This window comes from Fusarium vanettenii, assembly GCF_000151355.1.
Source record: "Fusarium vanettenii 77-13-4 chromosome 5 genomic scaffold NECHAsca_5_chr5_3_0, whole genome shotgun sequence".
Taxonomy (NCBI): Eukaryota; Fungi; Ascomycota; class Sordariomycetes; order Hypocreales; family Nectriaceae; genus Fusarium; species Fusarium vanettenii.
This window is the reverse complement of record NW_003315878.1, coordinates 1,150,586-1,174,522: the sequence shown is the minus strand read 5'-3', so window position 1 is coordinate 1,174,522 and position 23,937 is coordinate 1,150,586. Positions and strand designations below refer to the sequence as shown.

General features: G+C 55.1%; 5 protein-coding genes across 5 annotated transcripts; 3 read left to right on the top strand and 2 right to left on the bottom strand.

Moving 5' to 3' along the window:
* Window positions 1-1,026: 1,026 nt before the first annotated feature.
* NECHADRAFT_80512 (uncharacterized protein) lies at window positions 1,027-1,885 on the bottom strand (the record flags this gene model as incomplete). The annotated part of the gene is made up of 2 exons (XM_003050800.1): window positions 1,027-1,162; window positions 1,215-1,885. 2 exons carry the CDS (start codon window positions 1,883-1,885, stop codon window positions 1,027-1,029), a joined length of 807 nt encoding a protein of 268 aa, XP_003050846.1.
* A 1,142-nt stretch (window positions 1,886-3,027) lies between these two features.
* On the top strand, window positions 3,028-3,472 carry NECHADRAFT_80511 (uncharacterized protein; the record flags this gene model as incomplete). Its single annotated transcript, XM_003051189.1, has 2 exons — window positions 3,028-3,303; window positions 3,341-3,472. 2 exons carry the CDS (start codon window positions 3,028-3,030, stop codon window positions 3,470-3,472), a joined length of 408 nt encoding a protein of 135 aa, XP_003051235.1.
* A 13,253-nt stretch (window positions 3,473-16,725) lies between these two features.
* NECHADRAFT_41703 (uncharacterized protein) lies at window positions 16,726-18,702 on the top strand (the record flags this gene model as incomplete). Its single annotated transcript, XM_003051188.1, has 3 exons — window positions 16,726-17,134; window positions 17,191-17,323; window positions 17,379-18,702. The coding sequence occupies 3 exons, from the start codon at window positions 16,726-16,728 to the stop codon at window positions 18,700-18,702; spliced, it is 1,866 nt and encodes a 621-aa protein (XP_003051234.1).
* Window positions 18,703-19,958: 1,256 nt separating this feature from the next.
* Window positions 19,959-22,462, top strand: NECHADRAFT_61241 (uncharacterized protein). Its single transcript, XM_003051187.1, has one exon. The coding sequence runs from the start codon at window positions 20,059-20,061 to the stop codon at window positions 22,165-22,167; it is 2,109 nt and encodes a 702-aa protein (XP_003051233.1). The 5' UTR covers window positions 19,959-20,058; the 3' UTR covers window positions 22,168-22,462.
* A 274-nt stretch (window positions 22,463-22,736) lies between these two features.
* Window positions 22,737-23,825, bottom strand: NECHADRAFT_40718 (uncharacterized protein; the record flags this gene model as incomplete). The annotated part of the gene is made up of 2 exons (XM_003050799.1): window positions 22,737-23,128; window positions 23,177-23,825. The coding sequence occupies 2 exons, from the start codon at window positions 23,823-23,825 to the stop codon at window positions 22,737-22,739; spliced, it is 1,041 nt and encodes a 346-aa protein (XP_003050845.1).
* Between the last annotated feature and the right edge of the window lie 112 nt (window positions 23,826-23,937).

The following is a 23,937-nucleotide window of genomic DNA, read 5'->3' as shown; positions in this document are numbered from 1 at the left end:
CAACACGATCACGACAAACTCCATGAAGCGATTGAGACACCCAGCCTTGCACATACGACCATACCCACTGGAGAACTCGGGATCCCGTCCGCTCTCCCATAGATAAGCCAGTGAGGGGCGGGTTAGTAGTTGGGTCGGTGACGACCAGCGAATCCCCGCTGTTGTATGTTTTTTTGCAGTTTGATGCGACTATCTTTTTGCCCTCCAAGGTTATTGGAAATATCTCGACGTGTTAGCTGCACTACAAGTCCTCCCAGTAGCCTGTAGACATAGACAAGCAACAGGGAAAGGCGGTGGGCTAGTTCAAATACCTTTGTTGAGCTTCAGATATACCCCTTGACCTCCTGGGAACCTCCGATCAAACTGGCTCGTGATATTTAGGTAGCTTTTTGCGCGAGAGTGTCCCTGGTATCCTTCTCAAGCTAAGCCACTCACTGAGAGGTCACTATCGTCTTTGAAATACTGTCGTGCTTCTCCATCGAGGCTTACCTCCAATCTGATATTGCGGGACGAGATATACTCGCAGCATGTGGTCGATGCGTAACTCACCCACAGGTTCCTCACCGACTTGATTTCGTTTGTGCCGTTTGACCTGAAGGAAGGAAATAACACCAATATCTATGTTGACGCAGGATTGGGTTGGAAGGGGTAGAAGGACGCTAAGCTGAAGCGGCACGACGATGACTGGGCTGAAGCAGTTGTTGGGATAGATGATAGTTTCTGTTAGACGTCTCTTCTTGAGAAACTGAGAGTTAACAACAGCAACTTGAATTCAAAACAACCACCCTTATCCATAGTCTCATGAAAATATGCAAGCCTCCAATGATCTATGCAGTAACCGACAAACTCCAAGTGTTCATGTTTCGTTTCATGCAAAAGAACCTCCATGCACCATCCACATCCAAATGCAATGCCGTTCATAATATCAATGTTACCACCCCATATCGTTAGCAAGCCAACCCCTCCAACTCCTCTAAGCGTAAACATTTCGTATGCCTTGCGGGCACCCTCTTCGTTGACATATCATCATTCCTTGGACGACTGTCCAGTTGGTTGCTTTGCAAACATCCCGGAGACACTCCCCTGTGCTTTGGCCGCAACCTTCATATTTGAGAAACGCGCCTCGGGTAATCGTTTTCCTGCCTTGAGGCTTTCAAGGACCCTACAGATAAGTAAGCAAGCGTGAAGTAAAAAGGGGGTTGCGAGAGGTTTACCACTCAGCACCGACAAACTTGACTCCGCAGCCACCAACCTTGCGAATCTCCTTTTCCAGTTTACCCCCCGCGAGCCCTCCTCCAGCACCAGCGATTCCTCCAGCTGGTTTTCCTACTATGACGTGGGTTACTCGTCGTCTGCCGAGGTGTAGTGACATTTGACCGCCGTGTTCGGTGAGGAGGTGCTTCAGCTTGTGGTCCGAGATGAGAGGAAACGTGCTTCCGTTGACGTAAACGACGACTCCGTCAAAGATACGTCTCTCTTCTTTCTTTGTTTCATCTTCTTGTTTTCTCTTCTCCATCAAGGCCTCCTCACCTGTAAGACCTCCCTCGACCTCTTCCTCCCCAGTCAAACTCTCCTTCATCTTTCCCGATTGAACAAGCATGTCTCTCACACTCCTTTGAGCTCTCTCCTTCGCAGCCTTGGGAACAATCGCCTTGCGCTTCTCATCATAGTCCTCGGCACCGGCACCCCACGTGTCACTCATCCGCTCCCCTCCAGCTGAACCGCCACGAAACTGGTTGTTGAGCTTCCGGTTCCGAGACTCACGCCAGCCTGTACCGGGGTTGTTCTCCGGACGTTGGTGACCGGTTGACGAAGAGCTCCACGGATCGAACGAGGCACCGTGAAGAGGCTCTGCGGCCTTGGGAAAGTGTTTCTTTTGCGGCATGACGGAGAAAACTGACGAGCCTTGGTGATGCAGCTGGATGATCACTCGAGCGCGGCGGTGTTTCTGCGTAGACGTAGACGTGTCATGTGTGTTTTTTTCGATTTAGTGAGACTCAATTCACGCTACATTTTGTCATTCTTTGTCGTCATGACCCGCGTTGGCGCGTGCGAGTGACATTGACCACGTCTGATGGGTTGATTGCCCCTCCAACCTCGGACGCGAAGTCACATGAGGAGCTTATTTCGCGTGGAATGCAATAGGAGATGCTTCACTTCACTCACTCACTAACCCACTCATTCATGAATCGTTATCAACTTCATCATTACACGCCCAGATTCAACACACACCTCTTCTCTAGCTTGATGACTATAAATTTTTTAAAGGGGTATCTCACCCTGAATGAAATATCTCGTCATGGTTCATGGCTCAAACTCTGTCCTACCTCCATGTCCATAGGGTAAGCCAATCCTCTCTCATATCGGTTGGAGGCCTTGAAAGCCAACGCTTAGATGAGCCCCCCCCGAAACTCACTCATGACTGGTCTCAGACCACTCACAGCTCATAACTGGCAAATCGCACCATCAAGCGGGAAATGGCTCAGCTTCTCAAGATACAGCCACATTCGAGTCTATGAGAATCACCAACAGCCAACCAATTCAATTGATCAACTTGGTCTGTGTCACCGTAGTCAGTTCCAAGCGAGATCTCTCACATACCAAATCTCCCCCCCTCCCCCTTCCCCCCAATTGCATCGCTCATCTCTCCACTTTGTCGCTCAGATGCATGCAATCCAATGCAAAGCTGCAATCGTGATGTGCATCATTCAAGCTGCGCAGCGCAGGGCTGACATACCTGCCTGGCCTGGCCTTTACCTACCTTGACTTGCTTTGCCTGCTTGCTTGTTTGATCTTCTCACGCGCAGATACCTCGCCGCCGCCGCCGCCGCACCACGCGGCCATGTAGAACATGGCATGCCATCCATCAGTCACTCCCCCAGGTATAGCATTGGCATGGGCATGACATGGCATGGCATAGGCATGGCGCGGCGCGGCAGAGTATACATAGCATGGCATCGCATGCATCATCTCCAGGTCCTCTAGCTTGTCTCACTGCTGCGGGCGTTGCCGCGTCCATGCTAAGCTATGCTTGCTGCCATCATCGACCTCAGCTGTCTCCTGATGAAGCCAAGATTGCTTCAAGTCTTTGAGCCCAAGAACGCCCGGGCCGTCAAGAGGTTTGGATCCCTGCATTGGAATCTCTACTGGCATGGATCCTCCAATCCAATGCCCGTCTCGCATCTGCCCATCATGGTTCACGCAACACACGGGGTCCCTGAGCTCAATGCCAGTCTCAGTCACCAACAACCAACCTCCAAGACTCGAACAAGCAAGCAAACAAGCAACCAAGCAAGCGATGCAGTGAGTCTGACAGATGATGGATGGTGTTCCCCTGTAGCCTGTCAAGGCCCGTCCCTCGCGTCCCTTCCCTTCCCTTCCCTTCCTCCCTCTCACAACCACCACCATTACCACCACCACCCGGCGGCCCGTGTCTGTCAGTCAGCTCAAGATGGACAACTTCCGTTCATGATCCCGGGGCGATCCCTCTTCTCTCCCCCTTCATCCTCGCCATATCTTGCCCCCAACCCCTCACTCATCGTCAAAGTTGAAGACTCCCGGGAATCATCAGCCAGCCTTCGATCGCCGACCCCGAGCCGAGCGCTCAACACGACCCTTCCCGGTCGATCGTCCCCTTGGAACCCCCTCTCTTGTACTTGGCCCCCAGCCTCGACCGTGGTCCCTAGTTCTGCCATTGCTATGTTTTCGCCCATCGTCCGACCAGGATTGCGGGAACTGACACCATCAAGGATGAGGCGTTCGCGACAGTCACCCTCTTACTGCCAAACGTCGATTGCCACCAACCCCCCAGCTCCCTCTCCCTCCCCCCAGCAGGCCAGCCAGCCAGTTGCCTTTTCCAGGCTTCCCTCCCCCTTCCTTCTCCAGGAAACCAAGCAAGCAAGCGGTTCTAGCACCACCTCTATCTGCACATATGCGGATCATACCTGCAGCCCACATCCCGTCGCTACGCCTTGTCAACCTATCGAAGCTTCCTTCTCCGGACATAAAGACGCAATTGACTGCCGTGAAGCTGTTGTGGAGTGAGACTTTGCATCGCGGGTAGCAGCATCCTTGGGCAGGGCTCAAGGGGCAACGGGAATCCCGTACATGTCTGTCCCTCCTCTTTGATACGGCCCTGGCAGATGCACACACACATGATCAGGATGCCACCGACCGGATGCTTCATCAAACGCCCCCTTCCAACTCCATCTCACCAGCCCAGCCCAGCCCAACGCCTGGCCCCGTCCATCTCTTCACGCCCCCAATAACTACCCTGGTGGGGACCGGGATCTCGTCCAGAAAAATGTCAGCAGATATGTCCTGAGTCCTCGATTGTCTCTGCCTGTCCCCCCAGAGTCTGGGCATGTGTCTCGAGCAGATAGGTCGTATGGCCGCCCAGGGAGCCTCTCCCCATCCCATCAGTGTCGTAGTAGCCAGCCATGTATGTACATATCCGCACATAACCACGGTTGTCCTGCATGCACGCACGCAAGAGGGCTCCTCGTACATTAGTTGGCAGGTGGATAGCCATGTCGTCCCCCATCCATCCCTCCTACACCCCGCTGCGTGTTGCGCGGGAAGGCTAATGTAGTGGGCAAGTCAACGGTTAGATCCTCATTCACAGCCTCTTGTTTCTGTACATGCCCTCTTCTCTCCAACGGCCCTGCTGGTCTATCATGAGAGGTGGGATCATTGACTCTGAACTGCTCTCCGACTGTGATGTGGAACCTGCTTCCATGAAGCAGTAGCACCTCATCTGCCCGCCATAATCATCATGATGCGATCCTGCAATATCTCGATGAGAGCTGCCTGGGTCGCACAGTCGTCCTTTTTCGTCTCTGTTTCTTCTTTGATGCCGCCGTGGATCCTCACTAGCATGCGGAGTACATGCTACATGCTCCCTACCCGTCAAGCCCCCCCCAGCACGCTGACAGGGAGTGACGCACCCGCCGAAGGCTTTCGTTGGCTGCTTCCCTCAAGATCTGTTTCGTCGTGGCCAAGCGGGTCCACCAAGTGAGCTGGCAGGGAAGTGGTGCCGTTATCATGGCCCGCTTCCCACGCAGGGCCACCCCTGTCTAGCCATGCAAGGGGGGGGGGGGGGGGGGGGTGTTGTTCTAGGGCCGGTACCTCTCTCACACTTGGAGGTACATTCGGGTGAGAGAGTAGCGGTGAGGGCAGCACTAGGCCTCAAAGGGTTCTCATCGGGGCGCGGAAAACGGACGGTATCCTGGTGCCCTTTTCAACGTGATTCGGAAACCACTGAGGAGGAGGAGCCCGAGACCATCGTTGAGAACTCAATTTGCATGCTGCGTAGGCAGGAGAGTAGTAATTATAGAGCTGGATGCGCATGCAAGCACAGGTCAGATCTCCAAGCAGTCCCGGGCGGAGGGCAGAGCACAGGAGCGCACTAAGCGCTGCCAGATCGCATCTGGGGATGGATTGAGAAGCGCAGCGGCAGTATGTGGACAAAGCCCCGAGCTCGGGAGGCCGGGGTTATGGATGCGATGGCACCGTGGCAGGGCACTGGGCGAAATATCCCGGAGCTGTAGAGGCTGTCTGCCGTCCGTCTCTAGCAGAACTGACTCTGACTTCACCAACCAGACGCCGCACCGTGTGAGCGGCGCTCATTCCTTCGCCGCAGGGCAGGCAATCATTCCTCAGCGGACCGTTGCCCGTAGGCGGGACGCTGCTGCAACTGCTGGCCTTCCCGCCCGGCTGCCCAGTCTGCTGGGCTGGTGTCTGCATCGTGGCCGTGGGCTTCCCCGGAACTTGTACCCGCGAATGGATTCATGATTGCCCTCGCCTAGGCGGCCTGCCGCCTGCTGCTGGAATTCAAGAACCAAACCTAGTCCAAGACGCAGACAAAAATAGATAAAAGGGGGCCCTTGGCTGAGGAGCAGGGTCGAATCGAATCTGATGACCATCGACCTACTGAACCCTTCGCGCTGTTCGTTGGGGGTGGTGATGGCCGCTGGCTTGCAATGGTGGTGTGCCAAAAGACGTGGTGGACGCTCATTGGGTTGAGATCCAGTGACCGGCCCAGAGCAGAGTGCCATCACGGCTCCCTAATCAGCCAGCTCGAGGAACCAGACCAGACCGACCACCAGGCGATAGACAGACGTGTTGTGTTGTGTTGAGAGACGGTCGGCCCGGCGGTACGCGGCTTGCTTGCCTGGTTTGGTAGCCAGGCAATTGTTATCCTGACGGTCAATCTGAATCGATATCCTGGCCTGGAGGCGACCAGCCAGCAGCACATGGCGTGGTTGTCCATCACCATCCCGAGGCCAGAAGAAATGCCTCGGGCTGTCTTGACGTCTGCCCCGCTGCAAGACACGACCGGTGCTGATATGAGCGTGAAATCGAGTTGCATCTCGGCCGGAGTCCAAGGCCGAAAACCGAACGGCTTCCCAGTCAGGTCAGTTCAGGTCAAGTCCGGGGGGGCACTTTTGTCAGCACAGCACACAGCTCTCTGTTTCTCGGCCGCTCTTCTCACTGTGCCCATCTCGCATCTGACAGCGAAACGAACGGGTAGCCTAACGCCAGGATCCCCCACCAAGAGCTGGCTAACGGGCACCGGTGTGCTAGGAATTGGACGGCCCTAACGCCCGAGGAGGAAAATGTGGCGACTCGGCTCGTTAATTCTTGGCCATTGTCGATTCCCCCACCGTGGCCACGAGCAGAGGCAGCCCAGTCGTTGGCCGGCTTAGACGCAAAGGGCTCGCGCGCTGGCTAGTAGACGGCTGGGGGTCGCTGAAACGCCCCCCAGCCAGGGGACCCATGCTCATTCTTTCCGATCTTTCTGCAGCTTCCATTGGCCATGTTCTAGACATGCACTACATAGCCGCTGTGCAGAACATGCGAGTGCTCAAGCCAACATGATCCCCCTGCCATCCCTGCTGACCGGGAGAGAAGGCGACTGCAGGGACTGGAGCTTCTGGAGGGGAAGTTTGAATCGACCAGCAAAAGAAAGCTCATCAGCCCTTCCGGGGGCTTGCAGAAACATGGGCATGGGCATCACGGATGATGACGGAGGGTATGCATTCATCACGCCACGAGGCCATTCATACTCTTCCAAACTGACGTCCGGGTGCCGGCAGATAGAACGATTGAAGCGTTTCGTATCCGGATTGTTTGTCAGAGGGCTGAGACAGGTCGAGTCGAGCCGGGAATGTGAGACCTATCGACGGGGGGCTCACCGACAAGGCCCCTCTCTCTGAATCACCCATTCCTTGCCATCACGTGCAGGGTTTCAAGAGGTTGATGGAGAAGCCAACAATGACGATAGTATCCGGACGGGTTTCCAATCTCGTCTAAGCAGGGCCCAAACCCGGCTATTGTCTCAAGGTTTACCACCGTTGGAAGCTTTGCAGATACAATCTCCGCAAATCGTCCTTGCTAGTATTACCAGTTCCCGCTGTGTACCGTGTTTCCCAGGTTTATCTGATTGCTGGCAAATGAGGTGGCGCTGTTCAGGCAGGACCAGCTTCATCAAGCAACACAACTCCTCAACGACAACCGGCTGAGAGCTGCGCCGCGTGGCCGGTTGAGGTGATAGTCAAACAGACGAGACCCCGCAACTTGCAAGGCAGTTGTGCTCGGGAACTAAGGCACATCATTAACCAATCGACCAGGTGGCTGTGGTTCAATCAACGTTTGCGAGGTCTCAGGCCGGTTGACGGGATGTCTGAGAGATTGGCTCGCCATGGATGACAGGTGTACGAGATGAGGCTCATCCCTAAGTCCGCACTCAAGCGGGCTCATGTATGTTGCCGGAACATGGCTGAGGACGAACGTCGATACGGTAGTATGGCGCTGTCATGGGTTCCTCGGGCATCCGGCTGCTTGCTTGCGTTGAAGACTCGAGTTTGGGTTTCTCGCATCCTGGGCTGTTGCGGGCTAGCGGCTGCTAGGTAGAACAGCATGGTACGACGAGTCTAGAAAAAAGCAAAGTCTTCTCCTCTGAGTTGTTCCTTGTGTTGAGGGCTATATGTGGCAGGCGGGCATATCCGACAACAATGGGGCGAGGATCTTTGTGAGAGGAGCGAAAAGCCTCAACTTCCCGATGCGGGGCTGCTGGAATCTGTCAGTCAATCTATCATGGATATGATATGTGTCGATGAGACGGGAAGGCTGGGGCGAGTTGTTGTCATTCAATGTCTTCAGGGCTGGGTGTCTCTCGGGCTGCAATCAATCTTGTCTCAAGACACCCCATCTACGGATGGTCTGTAGATGTGGATTCTCTCTGGCCAGGCCAGGTGAGACAAGAGGCCTAGATCTAGGATAGAAAGGAGGCTTTCCTGAGAGCTCGGGTCATCTAGTGTGGCTGGACATGTGTCCTCCGTTGAAACGTGCTGGGCAACGCGGTGCAGCCAGTCGGGGGCAGCCAGCTGTCAAGCTGTCCCGACCACCAAGACCCGAGGAGCACTCCAGTTGGCCAAGCAGAGTGCCTGATCTCTGATAGCGATAATCGCCCTGGGCTGATGGTCAGACTGGGTGCGATTGTGCGAAAGTATCCGCCGAAAAATAGGCCAGTCAGCCAACCAGCGACAACAAATCGCCTGGCGCGTTGGGAAAAAACGCTCTTGCTCCACATCCTTGCTAGCTCCATCAACGGCTGAGAGCCAGCATCGCAATCCCTGGCCATGGAGGGTAGCCGGCGAGCGAATGACGAGGGGGACAGAGGAGGGGGTGCTTCGACTGCGCCTACCCTCGTCGATCGGTACATAATATTCTAGATTAGAGTGCAACAATCAATTCGACAGGGACAGACGCGCTGGCTGGGAAGGGAAAGAGAATGGCAAGCTGGTGTTGTTTGATGGGATGGGATCCTTGGATGAGGCGGATTAGAGTGGACGTCGGTGATGGTGGAGGTTAGAGGCGGGCGGGATGAGATCGGGGTTTTCGGCGCGAAGTACCGGTACTTGCTAATGCCTGCCACAGTGCGCGACTGCTCCTTCCTCTTTCAAGCTCCCGACCCTCGGCTCCAAGCTACCCAGGTAGGTGCGTTGGTGATGATGGTCTCCAATATCGGATGGCGCGCCATTCGAGGAGCGACTTGCGAGCTCTGGAAGACATGGATGGTTCTGGTCCAGCAGAGCTCGGTCATCGATTGACAGCCTGCAAGCATAAGCATCCTGTATTTCTTGCTTGCTTTGGTGGGGGCGAAAAAGCGACGTTGGGATGATATAAAAAGCAATTGCCTGGTGGGGATATGGCGAGATCTCGACTGCACGACAGTCAAGCCTTTTCCCGACGGGAGTCTATCAAAGTCAAGACCCCGACGGAGACTCGAGTTTCCAAGCTGTGTTTCGACCTGTCCTCAAATTGGGGATGCGTCCTGGTCCTGGCCTGGCCTGGTACCTGCGTTAATTCCAAGCATAGCCACAGGCGGGCTCATGTTCGACTGGTTCGCTTACCGGCGTCGAGCCCATGTACTCCCTACAGTACATTGTATCGCGTACCGTATTCCTTTTTTCTCGCTGTCACAATATCCATCTCATGGTGCTAGGCTAGCTAGCCAAACTCCCCGACCTCTCGCGGTTCTGGGCGGCCGCAAGGAATATGCTCGATTCCCGCGAGACATTGTCCTTTCTTCTGACGGAGTTCTCGACTCTCTCGGTCCCCCGCGGGATCCCCTTTCCCAGCCTCCCTCCCTCCATACCATCCCTTGACCTCCAGGGGACCCCAGTGGCCGGACGAGAGAAGCTTTGCCTTAGTCGCAGCGGAATCTTGCATCTGGGCACATGGTCCCCACGGAGCTTCTGCACGCTTGGCCATCCTCTGTAGTGGCACGGAAATGCGATGCGCGCCCCGGCCTTGGTGCCGACATGACAACCGACAAGCCCTAGCTCGTGGTAAAACTTCTGGAAATGCAGTCGGCGTCTCGTGCAGTGCCTTGCCTTGCCTTGCCCTTTGCTGCGTGTCTTGATGCGATGTGAAATGCCAGATCGTCCCCGATCCAACGATGCCGGGTTCGTCTCAGTTCTGGACACATTGCGTTTCGACGTTGACACAAATTCCGAGCCCATGCCTGATGCCGTCGCCACTTTGACGCCTCCTTCTTTTACGTAAGGTTTCTTTTTTCATCCATCCTTTGGTTGTAGTCACTGGTTTGTACCCCAGGCTTCAAAGCTCTATCAAACTTGGACTGTTCATCACTGGACCAGTATGCAATCATAACCGCAGCCTTGAACCAACGTCACGTACGTAACCGCCTGGGGTTTGGCAAGCGAGGCGTCCCCTCGGCCGAGAGAAATCAGAGATCTTGTGCTTGATCCTCGGCCTGCCCGACAAGGGCGTTATGTCAACGCCAACCTCTTTCTTTTCTTGTAGACCTGGGCAAGATCCTGCACGCCCCAGTATGCCCAAAATAGGGAGGTATTACGCCAAACCGCCGCCATTGACTAACTCCAAAGCTGGGAATTAAGTTGGAGATGAAGCCATCGTCTGCAGTGCCACAAAACTAAGCATGCATGGTAGCATTCATCATATGTCAGGGCACAGAAAGAAATCTCTGAATGACCTCTTATCGCCGAAAACCTTGCAGGTTGGCGCTGTGCCTCGTCGTTCCTTACCTAAGGCACCTCCTACTCGACTGGGAAGGTAGCAGAGTGGGGAAGGAACTTTAAATCTGGCGGGGGTTGTGTCCGGCCGGGCTGTTCCAGGACTCCATGTCTGGCTCCTTCTTGAAATGCCCCGCCTCTCTCGGACATGGCGAGAGCGCCATCCAGATACGAAAACTACTGCTCAACTTGGAGATATCAAACATCATGGTCGTTTATCGGCTTTTCCCATGGCGCCGCACTCAGCCTCATGGTTAGATGTGTGTCATCTGCACTGAAGACCATCGTACATCCACTTATGCACACCTTCCGGGACCGGCTTCTTGTGTGTGCATTGGCATGCACCCCAGGAGGACCAGCCCGGCCCTGTCACATTCGCCCTGGTAGCACTTATGCATCTTGCATACCCGGTCAACGGTGCGTGAGTAGGGTATCCCTCCGTCTGTCATGCTATGCCAGATGGGCAGCATGAGATCTACGGATTCACGAAGCTTGTTATATCTCAGCCAGCGGCCCCCCAGGACTTGATATTGCTGGGGAATTCCTCAGACAAGCCAACAAGAGTCTCGATCTACTATGACTACGATTGCAATGTCACAAACTCAACGGAGATACTGTCCCGTCATGTCCGAGCACCATGGCGAAAATCGGAGGTCGGTCAGCGCCTACTACGTACTCATCACTCACTTATCAGGATCCCCGCCCACAGACGAGAACCCCGGTCGAAATAGCACCGACCAACTTTCCAAGGACCCCTCTTCCTTGGCCAAGGTACCGGACATCGTCCATCTTGCTGGGCCTGCAAAGCTAGAGGAGAAGAAAAGCTCCGAGAACAAAGACCCTTGCGTTGCTTTCGCGTGTCAACATTGCATCCGGGACCCAGTGGCAATCAAGACACGTTCTCATCTTTAATATCATTTCATATCGATTTCATCTAGTACACGGATCGCAAAAAAGTCGGTCAGGTCAAACAAGGGAAAAAGAAAAAGGAAAAAAAGTCAATTCCGCGCAGCCCGGCCCGGCGAAGCAATGTGCAAGGGCAATTGACGTGGGAGGCGGCCAAGCGGTGGCACCAAAATCATCAGCATGACAGGTGCGAGGGCTAGGGAAGCAAACATGAACGTCCCCTGCGCGTTTGTACAATGTACCGAGTACAGAGGCTTCACATGTCTTGGACGCCCGGGTGGCTGACCGGTTCCCGAGTTTTGGCAACTGAGTGGGCTCCTTGGATCAAGTCCATCGAAACTCTCATGGAAGCTGAAGCAGCCGGCGATTGACTGGGATGGACTCAACAAAGCGGAAAGAGAGAAAGAAATCTGGGTCTGGACGAGATTGGGGCTGTCTGAGCATCGACGATCTTTCTCCTCCACTCCCGTCAGCCGCCGAGTCCTTCTCAAGGGAGAGGCAACAATGGCAGAGAGAGACAAACTGAGGATGGCGGAAGGATGTGAGACATGATTCCTGGCAAGTGGCTCATTGAGACCGCCACAGCGCAACCCCAAGACCCGAGGGCAAGCGGCCATGGGTCGGAAATACCGTAGACGACAGTCATCAGTCTTGTCATGACCTAGCTGCTGGCGTGGTGCCGCGTTGGCACTGTGTCCTAGCTAGCCCGGGTCCTTGTGTTTCTTTGTGTGAGGTTTGCTGGCGGGCCAGCCCAGCCACGAAGTCGATGTGTTGAGCCAGACAGAGACTTGGCCAGCGCCAGCGGCGGCGTGTGGCCTCTGCTTGCTTGTCCCAAGGCTGGATCCCAGTCCTGGAGGGGGAATCCGGCCACTTCGGAGGGCGACGACCCATGAAATCACGGTCCACGGGCCATGGACCTCCTCCGCACCAGCGGGCGCCGGCTCGCGCGATTGCGCCCGAGATCCAACGACCGGGATGTGGTCATATTTCGCTCAGTCCCGTCATCCAGGCTCCAGACTCGGAGGAGGCTGGCGGTGACGAGCACGAGACAAGGGGAGGCTAGCTATCACAGTGGAAACCCATTGAGCCCTGTGAGGAACTCGGAGCGCACGACGGTCACCTCTGTTGAATCTCTCTTTGTCTACGGCCGTTCCTGCGCAAGCACATCCGTAGTCAGAAGTTAGTAGACGAGCACAGCCTCTCCGCTCCTAGTCTGCATGTGTAGTCGGTTGGGTTGATGGATTCTCCGCACTATCTTGAAGCAGGCGGGCAGACAGACAGGCCTTCTTGTTCCGTTTGGTTTCTCAACCTCCCCGATACGAAGTGTCGGTAGTTGCACATGAAAATGGTGGTGTAACCAGGCAAGCTATTCCGGCACTTGACGCAACAGAGGTAACCCAACCTAACGGTCCCCGTCCTGGGTTGGCGCGCCGTTGAGAATGCACGGGCGAGCAAATGGGCGATAGATAGAGGAGTTACTAAGAGCCAGAGAGACGCGAGCCAGAAGCCCAGAGACCTGGAAGCGCGAAACTCTGTTGCCCGTCTAGCTTGACTCTCTTGTCGCTCCTTGTCGGGCCAATTGCCATTGGCAGAAATGGATCTCGGAAACACTCCACGGAGCTCAACTCGACCTGGTTTCAACTCGATCCATCCATCCATGGATGGTACACGGTACAAGAACCATGAGCTAGCAAAGTGCTGTGCCGCAACTAGGAGCTAGAAGGAAGGAGAGCGCGAGAGAAGGCGAGCAGGAGAACTGGACGGGCGAATAGCGTCAAGGCAACAAGAGCACACACAACACAACACAGCACAACACGACAGCGCAACACATAGCACACGACACGACACCAACACGACACGACCACAGGAGGAGCAATAACACAACAACAAGATAACCACCACCCAAGAGCAAGCCCACTCAAAACCCACAACAGGATGACGCGACACAAAAGCAACCAGGGCTCGTAGCGCAGCCCAGCGCAGCCCAGTCCAGCAGTGAGCGCAGCCGCGAGACGCCGGCCAGAGCATCAACAGAATCAGTGAGTGAGCAACAAAGCGCCCAAGACCGAGGCCATGTCGAAAAGAATGGAAAAAGCAAAAAAAGAAGAAACGGCCTGCACCAAGCGCCCAGCCTCTTGCCCCAGCTCCAGCCCCGGCGAGCCACCTAGGATCCATGGGTGAGGGGTTGACAGAAAAGACTTGTACATGTCGAACAGATCTGAGCATGGCAGATGGTTTAGTTATTTCTAGCGCCCTCTATAGCTCCGCTTCAACCGCGATAAACGCCATATTTGGTGATAGAGGCGCAAAGCCCAGAGTAGCATTACGGAGAGCTGACATTCCCCAGCGCCCCTCGTCCAAGCGTTGATGATATGACCCTTTGTCCTTCTGGATGATATTGATCTTGATTTCGTGTGCGCGGGTTTTTCCCCGTCGCATCGAGCGGATGCCGCCCAGTGGGTGCACTGCGTTGCTGGCGCGAGTGAGCGGAGCTGCCAGGGGGCGATGCCACCAAGCATCGCTCCCGTCTGCCCCCCGGGATCCGCAGCTGCACTGGACGCTGTAGCCCAGCCCTGGCGGCCCCCGTGGCCCCTGTAGGCATTGGGTCCTCTGGGCCTCTTGGAGGTGACCGATCCCTCTATCCAGGGGGTACCCCAGTCCCCTACCGCAGGCCCCAGGCCACGCCCGGCCACACGGTCCAGGTGGAAGAAAATCTCGAGATACCGAGAGGCGCTCAGATCTCGCTGTCGTCTGTTTGTACGTGTGAGATGTTCGGACAAAATGCATATAAAATTTTGTAAAAATTATGATGAGGATACCCTAAGGCCTCCCTAAGGCCGAGCAACTCTAAATTAACCCTTAACCCTTGAGCGTCTTTCATCGCCCAGCGAGAAAACTCATCAAGTTTGTTGGTGTCTCAGGTTTTTCTTGGACCGCGGGCCCGCCTTCAGCAACCGCCCAGCGTCAACATCAAAGACCCGACCCCCATGATCAACCTCCTCCTCCGCTCAACACACTTGGCCCCTCCCCACCCGGCACGACGCTGCTCAGCCCACCCCTTCTTAGAGCCCCTGTCGACACGCCCCTCGCACCACCCACCTTTGCTGCTTCGGACGCTCTTTGGCTGGCCCCAGGGCCTCTCTCTCAGGACTCTCAGCGCCCCAAATCATCCACCGAGTTTGCCTGCTGCTGGCTGCGAGCTGAGCGGTCCCTGGCTCTGTTGTGCGTTGACAGGAGAGCGACCAGTGCGCGCCCGACTGTGGAGTGTTTCCTTTTGATGCCGGGGGAAGAGATGCAGAAGAAACATTGGAAGCATTCGGATCACGCTCGACTCCATCTGGGAGAAGGATATCAGCGGACGGCAAGGCGAGATCCAGCCTCCGAACAGTATTCTTGATCTCCGCCGAGCACAGTACGGGCCGCCATCTGAGGGTTCCCTCACTCTGGCACGCCTCCGGCGTAATAGTCAGCGTTGACCGCGGAGCCCACAAAAGACGACCGACGACACAACAAAAATTCAACTCGAGAGGAGAAAAACAAACGTAACAGATGAAATCTCGGCGCTGCTCGAAAGCCAATTGAACTTGTGGCGGTCATCAGCCAGCGTCTATCGGAAGATTTCAGAGTTTCGCGTTTATCAAACTTCCAGAAGCTGAGATGCCTGCCTGGTCTGCCCCAGACGTACTGCACAGGTAGAGAGGCATAGGTGGATGCAGGCCAGCAGTAACGAGATCTGGTCCCCGTCGACTTCTGCAGTCGAGCGCCGGGGCTTGACAACGGGGCGCATAGACAGATAGCCACCGAAATCATCATTGGCATCATATCAAAGGGCATGGCAAGAGAAAGACTCGGGGCAGCTTCGGTGGCCGTGGCATATGACCAACTTTCCTCACCAAAGAGCATGGCCATATACACCGTTAATGACTCTTCAGCAACGAACTCAAAAAAACACACTCTATGCATTACAAAAGGCAGTCTCTTTCCCCCCTGGCAAGCATGGCCTCGACCTCTTATTCTTAAGTGAACCACTCGCTCACATTCTCGTTTACAGAACAAAAGACAACTCAACCCAACCCAACCCAGGTAAGTACTGACACTTGCATCACTCACTCGCTCTTCAAACTGGGAGGCGGGCAGGCATTCTCTCATCACCCCTCCCGCCAGCTGCCACGTCCTCGTCCCCATCCACATCCACGTCCACATCCACCTTCACAGTGCCCACGCACACACGCCCTCCTCCCATACTCCCCCACTCCCCCATCCCGACCCTGTCCAGGCTAGCCTCACCCTGGTCTACCCAGTCGTTCCCTGCGACTTCAATTGCGGGACCCGTCGACTTTCCATCTCACTCCTCCCGTGGGCACGTACTGTACCTACTGTACCGCAGGTACAGTACCTACCTACCGACCTCACCTCTCCTCTCCTCTGAGAAGAGAGGCCGGACGGGGGACTGGGACTGGGACTGGGACTCTGAGGTACGTACCAGGCCTGCCTCTTCTCCTCCTCTTGCTCCTCTCACCACCAAGACCACCAGCACCACCGCCGCCAAAAAGAAAACCTTCCCCAGAGGAGGGTGCTCTCTTTTCGTCCTCTTTCCTTTCGTCTTCACGACTCCACCGACCTCCTCATTTTTTTTTCTTTCCTTGCCTTCCACCTTTTTTCTTTTTGAGGCTCGCGGAAGAAAAGTAACTAAGTACCGCAGCGCCCGTGCTCCTCTTCTTCCTCGCTTCTGGATTCTCTTGCTTCGACTACGACTCTCTGCTCTGCACCACCTCCGCCGCTGTTGTCTTGCTCCGCGCAACATACTTCACCCGCGCAACATATCTATACACGATACAGACCTTTCCTAGAGGTCGGCTCACATCCGTCCCCCGTCTTGAACCAAGGGAACACCGGAAAACTGGATTCGCAGTCCATCTCAGAAGGCAAGGCCCGGGGTTCGTCCGACGTGCCCTGTTACAACCTCCAAGCCACCCAGCATCGTCCTGCCTATATGAGCGGCGATAGATTGCCATCGCTCCCGCTTCCACCGCCGGGTCAGGCCTACTCGGGTACTTCGTCGCCTCGGGTCAGCTCCATTGCCTCTTCGATCGGCTCCTCGATCGGTTCCCACTCGGGTTCGCAGTCATCCTACACTTCGGTCGCCTCTTCCCACGGTCCCAAGACTCCGTCCCCAACTCTGCCCATCAACGCCATTACAGGTCCTTCAACCACAATCCCTAGCTACGACGCGATGAACGGGCAAGGCGCACCTGAAATGTACTACTCTCAGCATATGTCTGGAGGTCAGGCCCCTGCGCCTCAGACCGTGACTTCTGGTGGCATGAGCCACTATACGCAACAACAACCGCCGTTGCTTCCCCCCGGCCACGCTGCTGCATACTCAACCCCCTCATACAGCCACTATCCTTATGCTGCTAACGGATTGACCTCACCCCCGCCTGCCCAGCCCACAGTATCGAACCCAATGGCACCCCAGAACGTGCTACCTCTGCCGGGAGCTGGAAACCAGAACCCTATGCAGAACCAGTACACAGGGTTTGATACGACAGGCCAACAGCCCCCACCCGGAATGAAGCCTCGTGTTACTGCCACGCTTTGGGAAGATGAGGGTAGCCTGTGCTTCCAGGTTGAGGCCAGGGGCATTTGCGTCGCCCGGAGAGAAGGTGAGAGCTCTCGTATTTGTGTAGAATGCATTGGCAAGCTAACTCAGAGGCCACAGACAATCATATGATCAACGGTACGAAGCTTCTGAATGTGGCTGGCATGACCCGAGGTCGACGAGACGGTATCTTGAAGAGTGAAAAGGTTCGACACGTCGTCAAAATCGGACCAATGCACTTGAAGGGTGTCTGGTATGTCATTTTCCCTCAATGCATGAGACATTGGTTCATCTACTAACACTGATAGGATTCCTTACGACCGTGCCCTGGACTTTGCCAACAAGGAGAAGATCACAGAACTGCTCTACCCGTTATTCGTTCATAACATTGGTGCCCTCCTGTACCACCCTGCGAACCAGAGCAGGACCACGCAGGTCATGGCGGCTGCCGAGAGGCGGAAACAAGAGGGCATGCGAAACCCAGGCCACCCCGGCTTGCCTTCGATCAACCACCACCAACCCATGCCCCTCCCAGGACCTCAGGCTCAGCTGCCTTCTCACACCATGGGTCGCCCGTCCCTCGACCGGGCTCACACATTCCCCACCCCACCAACGAGCGCATCCAGCGTCATGGGGAGCATGGGAGCCTCGGACAGCTTCAACTGGCAGGGTCAGGGAATGAATGGGGCTCAAGGTACCAACCCAATGACCATTGAGACGGGTCTTAACAACACACGCTCAATGCCCAATACTCCAGCTACCACCCCTCCCGGCAACTCGCTTCAGAGCATGCAGAACTACGCTTCTAGCAACCAGACCTACGATGGCACTCGCCCCATGTATAACCCGCAGCCGCACCAGTCTCCTTACCAGTCATCGGCAGGAAACCCCCAGGACCGCATTTACGGACAGACCAGCAGTTACCCCAAGAATGATATGGCGCCACCTGCGAGCAGGCCTTCGGCTTCTGAACCTTCTGCAGAGCAGCAGGACACAAAGCCACCTAACGGAATGCTCCAGTCGGATCAGCCACCCCAGCAGCACACCAATGAGGATGAGGGAGATCACGAGCATGATGCCGAGTACACTCATGACAGCGGCGCTTACGACGGTAGCCGCAACAACTACAACTATACCGCCCCCAGTGTCGGAGCCTTGACAAATGATGCCAACCTCTCAACAGAGATGTCGGGTTCCCCCAGCCTCCCTCCTCCATCTGGACGAGCCACTCCCAGGACGACTGCCCCCGCTCAATCGTACTACAACCAGCACACTGGATACAACACTCCTCCCCGTGTCCAGCAGACGTCGAGCAGCCTTTACAATGTCATTGGTGGTAATGATCGGGGAGCTCCCAACGGTGCTCCCGGCAACGACGTTTATGCCCCGGCCGCTGACATGTCTGGGCTTCCTAATGGCTATGCCCAGCCTCCTGTCATGAACGGAGGTGCTGGCGTGCTCAAGCGAGGTCGTGACGACGATGATGATCTGTCTAGATCTGGTAATGGACCATCGATGGGCAGCCTCGATCTCAAGCGACGCAAGACGATGATGGAGACAACAGTTCCTGCGCCTGCTTATGACGCCATGACACGACCTGCGTCGGCCGTTGGTGCCCCGCGGCGGCAATAGTATGACTGTCAAGATGCACAGTGGAACCGATATTGCTCAACGATGGCAATGGGGAAGTGGCTGCATTGGAGCTGACCGCATTCCCCAAATGGATAATCGAAGTGCGCCATTTTGATTGTTTACATGGCGCAACGATACATTCCTTCCTTCATACTTATTTCTTTATCATGTTTTCTGCATTGCTCTTTTTTCTTTTTTCCTGGCATTCTCGCAAAAAACTCAACGGCAAACGCTTTGGACCGAAAGATGACGCTGACGAGTTCACGATACGACTTCCGATTCTCTGTTTACCTTAAGATGCTCTGTCACGGATGTACATGGCTTGATGAGTCACGTTTTGCATGGAGGTCTTAATTTTCCTTGAGAGAGCCATTGCAACCAACATTTCCCTTCCCTTTCTACGGACTAGTCCGGGATACGACACGAGTGTACGGGATGAGACAGCACTGCCTGTAATGATCCTCAGGCGGGAACGATGTGTTCGGGGCGGACCCATCATGTCTCTCCACGGCCTTTGCAAGACCAACCCTGTGGGTGGGCGTCTGGGCCTGGAGAGGAGGCTGGGGACACTTCTTTACGACTTTATGACTTTACACAACCTTTCTTCACTTCTTGACTCTTTTGATGCTGATTGATAGCGCCAAAGACGGTCTGTGTTTTTCTTCTTCCTGGAATGTCGATTTACTAGGTAACGAATTATGAAGGACAATAAAAGCTGTTTTGATTTTATTTACCACAGAATTGATACAATTAGAGAGTTTGGTCAGCAGAATTGGCTTTTGAAAGCATCAATTAACAAGACGTCTAAGTTCCTTTATGCATGCAATGAATGGCCCGTGAGTAATCAGACGCTTCGGGAGTTCCGATGGTGATGCCATGTCATGAAAGTGTATGTAAAGATGTTGGACATTAACCGTCGTCAAAGGCTGTCTGACTGTCGGTCCGGTCCGTGGTACAGATGCACTTTCCAACCTGCGAGATGGGATGGGTTGTTTCACCTGCAGGATGACACGCCACCAAAAGCATCTCCAAGACGCCGACCTGCGAGTGCAAGCCTCCCGTCGGCTTGTGTTATCGTGACATGCACCCTCACTCGAACGGTACCTGATGGAGGAGGGGAGGTCGATATTATGGTCAGCTGACTTGTCACGTGGTAGACCGCAACTCTGTTGCCAGGTCAACCAGTAAACAACTTCGCTTTAGTCTTAGGCCCCCAAGACACGATTGAGCTCCATTTTCTCGAACAATACAAGCAACAAGCAACAAGAAGCCAGCAGTTTTCTCTCCTCTTTCTACTGGCGTCTACCTTTTCTTGAATGACTTTTGCTTTTGCTTTTGCTTTCAGCGTGCATCACAATGGAAACGCCTCTATCGCCAGCTCAGGACTCGACGCTCAACATCCAAACACCAGCTACTGCTAGACGGTACGACAGCTACGAGGTGCGAGCCGTCTCTGTGCCTTCAGATAACGACACCCCTTCGCGAGGTGCTTCGCCTTTTGCAGCTAACGACGCCATCTTGACCGATCAAGAGAACGTCCCTCCCTCCTCCTCCAAGTCACGACACTCGCGTGTCCTCTCTGGGGCAACCCTCTCACCACTCAAGATCCTCGTCGATCAGCGAGAGGCCAGAGAGTCTAGAAAAGCCGAGAGACTTCCCCCAAGCGCTCGCAGCCCCAGAAAGGTGTCCCCCGAGAAGCGGTTTCCTGTTAAGGTCAGCAACCCGATCGACTCGCCGCGTTCGAAGCACGAGAGAACAATGAGCTTGGAGGACGCCGTGCGGCAGAACGAAGGCTTGAAGCGCGCCATTGAGATCTTTGAGGATGAACAGAGCGTGCTGGAGGAAGACAACGACGAGATGGATACCACCATTGGCACTGTAAACATTATCCCCCCTGGACAGATGGATGTGGACGAGTCTGTGGGCCCGGATGATACCATGATCAGCACATTCAGCACCTTCTCGGCCGTGCCAGACTTGACAATGTTTGCAAAGCTGGGCCAAACTCCAACCTCAACCAAGTTCTCTAATGCTGGTGGCCTCACTCCTCGTGCCAGCGCCAGAGCTGAACCTTCACCATCCCGGACGCCACGACCCATGTCTATGCGAGACTCTGGAAACACTACCAATCTGCTCGACTTTACCGAGCAAATGCGATTTCCTCAAAAGACACCCTCCAAGGGTGGCCTATCGCCGTCCCGAACAGCCCCTAGCGTTGCGGCCACCCCTGCTCGCCAATTCGCCAACCTCATCGACTTTGATATTCCCCCAATGCCAACTCCTCGCAGTGTCCCTAGTATCACCCCTAGAGAGCTCGAGTCCCTCAAGTCGAACTTCTTGTCCGAGATTAGCTCCCTCAAGGCTTCTCTCAGTGGAAAGGAGGCCGAGGTGCAGTCACTCAAGGCTGCAGTTGGTGATGCCGAGAAGCGTGTTGGAGAGTCTCTAGAACAGCTCCGTGAGGAACGAGGTCTCAAGGAGCAACTCGCTGTTGAGAAGGAAGGCTGGGAGAACCGTGGACGTGAGATGGAGAATGTCCTGCGAAAGGTTAAAGAGGAGATTGTTCTCAGCCAGAGAGAACGAGAAGAGTTGGAACAGAAGCTGGAGGAGAGTGAAAAGCGACGTGAGGCTGCAGAGATTATGCATCAGGAAGCTGAGAGCAAGATGGCGGGTATGCGTGCTGGAAAGGATATGGACAAGTCGTCACCCGAGAAGCCCAAGAGCCCGAGCTCGTCCAACCACGAAGTCGAGCTCGCTGTCGAGCGTGTAGCTCGGGAACTGCACGCCCTCTACAAGAGCAAGCACGAATCCAAGGTGACTGCTCTGAAGAAGTCGTACGAGACTCGATGGGAGAAGCGAGTTCGTGAGCTTGAGAGCACCATCGAAGAGCTCAGCGATGAGAACGAGCGTCTCCGCGTGGGCCGGGATGCAACCATGACCAAGGTTGAGCCTGACAGCGCCGAGGTTGAGGAGCGCAAGGCTCAAGCTGTGCGTGATAGCGCAGCCATCAAGGAGCTCAACGCAGATGTTCAACGCCTCGAGGCGGTGGTCCAGACGGTGCAGAAGGACAACGAGCAGCTCCGAGGTATGCTGGAGCAGGAGCGTGTCGAGAAGGGCGAGCTGGTCCAGCTGGCCGAGGAGATGATGAGCATGCAGAGCTTTGTTGGACAGACACCCAAGCCTCAGCCCCAAGCTCAACCGCAGCAGACGCCGCATCTCTCTCTCCAGCCTCACGAGAGACAGCACGACCGTCAGCCCGAGGCCAAGACGCCCAAGCGGAGTGCGGACCACTTTAGAAGCAGCGTCAACCGTGCTTCTGGGCTCCGAGCCCCTGGATCAGGCCTTCGAGCACCTCACGAGCGAACCAAGAGCGCAGGCGGTCTTCCCCGTCCAGGTGGTGTTGGCCGCAGCGGTATCATGAGCTCCATTGAGAAGATGGGCAGCTACCGAGGACGTGGAGCTGAGTAAAGGAGGATGGACAAGTGAAGAATGACGAATCATCAAAAATGTTGAAGGTGGACGAAAGAGAGTTGAAACTTATGACACAAACTGTATGACGGGGAGTTTTTGTCCTTTTTCTGCAAGGCATATATCAAGATGCTTCTGAGAGAGACTCGATCTCCTAGGAGGCAAGGCGTGACGGCATTACTGGGCTTGTCGAGTTTTGCTTGTTATAGCTGATGGGCGCTTGGAGTAGTAGGCTGGTTGGCGTGTTAATATGAATGATTGGTAATTGTTGAATCAATTGATTTTGTATCTCTCATGTTGATGATGTTGGCTGAGTAGGATGAATGTGTAGATAGCTGGCTGGACTGGCAAAGCATGAAAACCGAGTAATATTGATGGGGTATATATTCATTCATTCTATGAGTAGGCTCTCATCTAGTGACTTTGCATCTCATGATGAGCCTCAACCATCCAATATGAACCTTGCTAAATTCTTGACGTGCTTCAACTCCAGCCATTCCATTGAGCCTCATTCTTTTTCGACAGCATCTCTCGACATGTACTCTGGTTTAGCCCATTCATAGAGCATCTCACAGGTTGTAGGCCTTCTTGGCCGTTCCGCCAAAGATCATGGCACGCTCCTCATCACCCAACGTGGCCATCCAGCACATGCGCTCCACGACGCTTCGCCAGCGCGGCCAGGCATCTTCAGTGCCGACGGTGCACACGGGCCAGTCGCTTCCAAACATGATGCGGCTGGGGCCAAAGGTGGCGAGGACGATGCCCAGCCAGCCGAGGGTGGCCTCGAAGATGTGGTTGGGGTCCTGGTTCTTGAGCGAGTCGGGCATCTCGGAGAAGCCGCCCGAGAGCTTGATGTAGGTCTGGGGATCCTTGCTCAGGGTGTACATGGCGGTGCGCCAGGCGTGGAAGGACGGGTCCGAGGTGATGTTTATGACGGTGAAGTCGGGCTTGCCGAGATGGTCTATCGTGAGGTTAGTTAAAGTGCCAATGTAGAAGGGGTAAAACGTACTTAGCACCAGTGTAACCTTTTCCTCCTCTGGGACACCGTCATGGACTCGGTCGACAAACTCAACAAGCTCCTCCAGTTGCTTCTTGCCCCGTCGGTGCTGATCAACACCAACATCAAAGACGAACCCACGACGGCCCAGCAGCTTAACGCTCTCGATAAAGTTCTCCTCCAACATGGTGCCGTGCGGCTTGTCCTGTACCAAATATCGGAAACCCTTCACCTTGGACCACGCGTCGCCCGCCTCCTCCTTGACGCGATCAAGGTAACGCTCCATAACCTCGACACCGCTCGGCAGAGGCGCCCACGGCACGATACCCAGACAAAGCTTCGCATCATCGGCCGAGTGACCCTCTCCATCGCGCGGCTGTCCAAGAGCGACACGCTTGATCCACGAGACCTCAGCCAGGGGACCTTCCCAGCCGGAGCCGTCGGCGGCGCCTGATTCGAGGTCATTCTTGCGGTCCGTCTCGACAAAGATGAAGCCGAGCAGGGAGGGGGCCGAGGCGGTGGCTTCGCGGTACTCGTCGACTGAGCGCTGGCCGTTGAGGGGGTTCTCTGGGGTGCACCAGGCGAGGGAGTCGACCTCGGAGGAGGGATAGAGGTGGATGTGGGAGTCGATGATGGGGAGGATGAGCTGGTCGTCGGCCATGGTTGCGGTGGTGGATGTGAGGGGAGTTTGTTTTGAGTAGAATGAGGAGTCGGAGGCGCTAATAAAAGTAGAACGAGTCCCCCTGCGCTTCAATATTTGGCAATTGAAAGAA

Excerpts from the sequence above, each read along its gene's own strand:
- NECHADRAFT_61241 (XM_003051187.1), top strand. The coding sequence starts at position 20,059 with ATGGAAACGCCTCTATCGCCAGCTCAGGACTCGACGCTCAACATCCAA.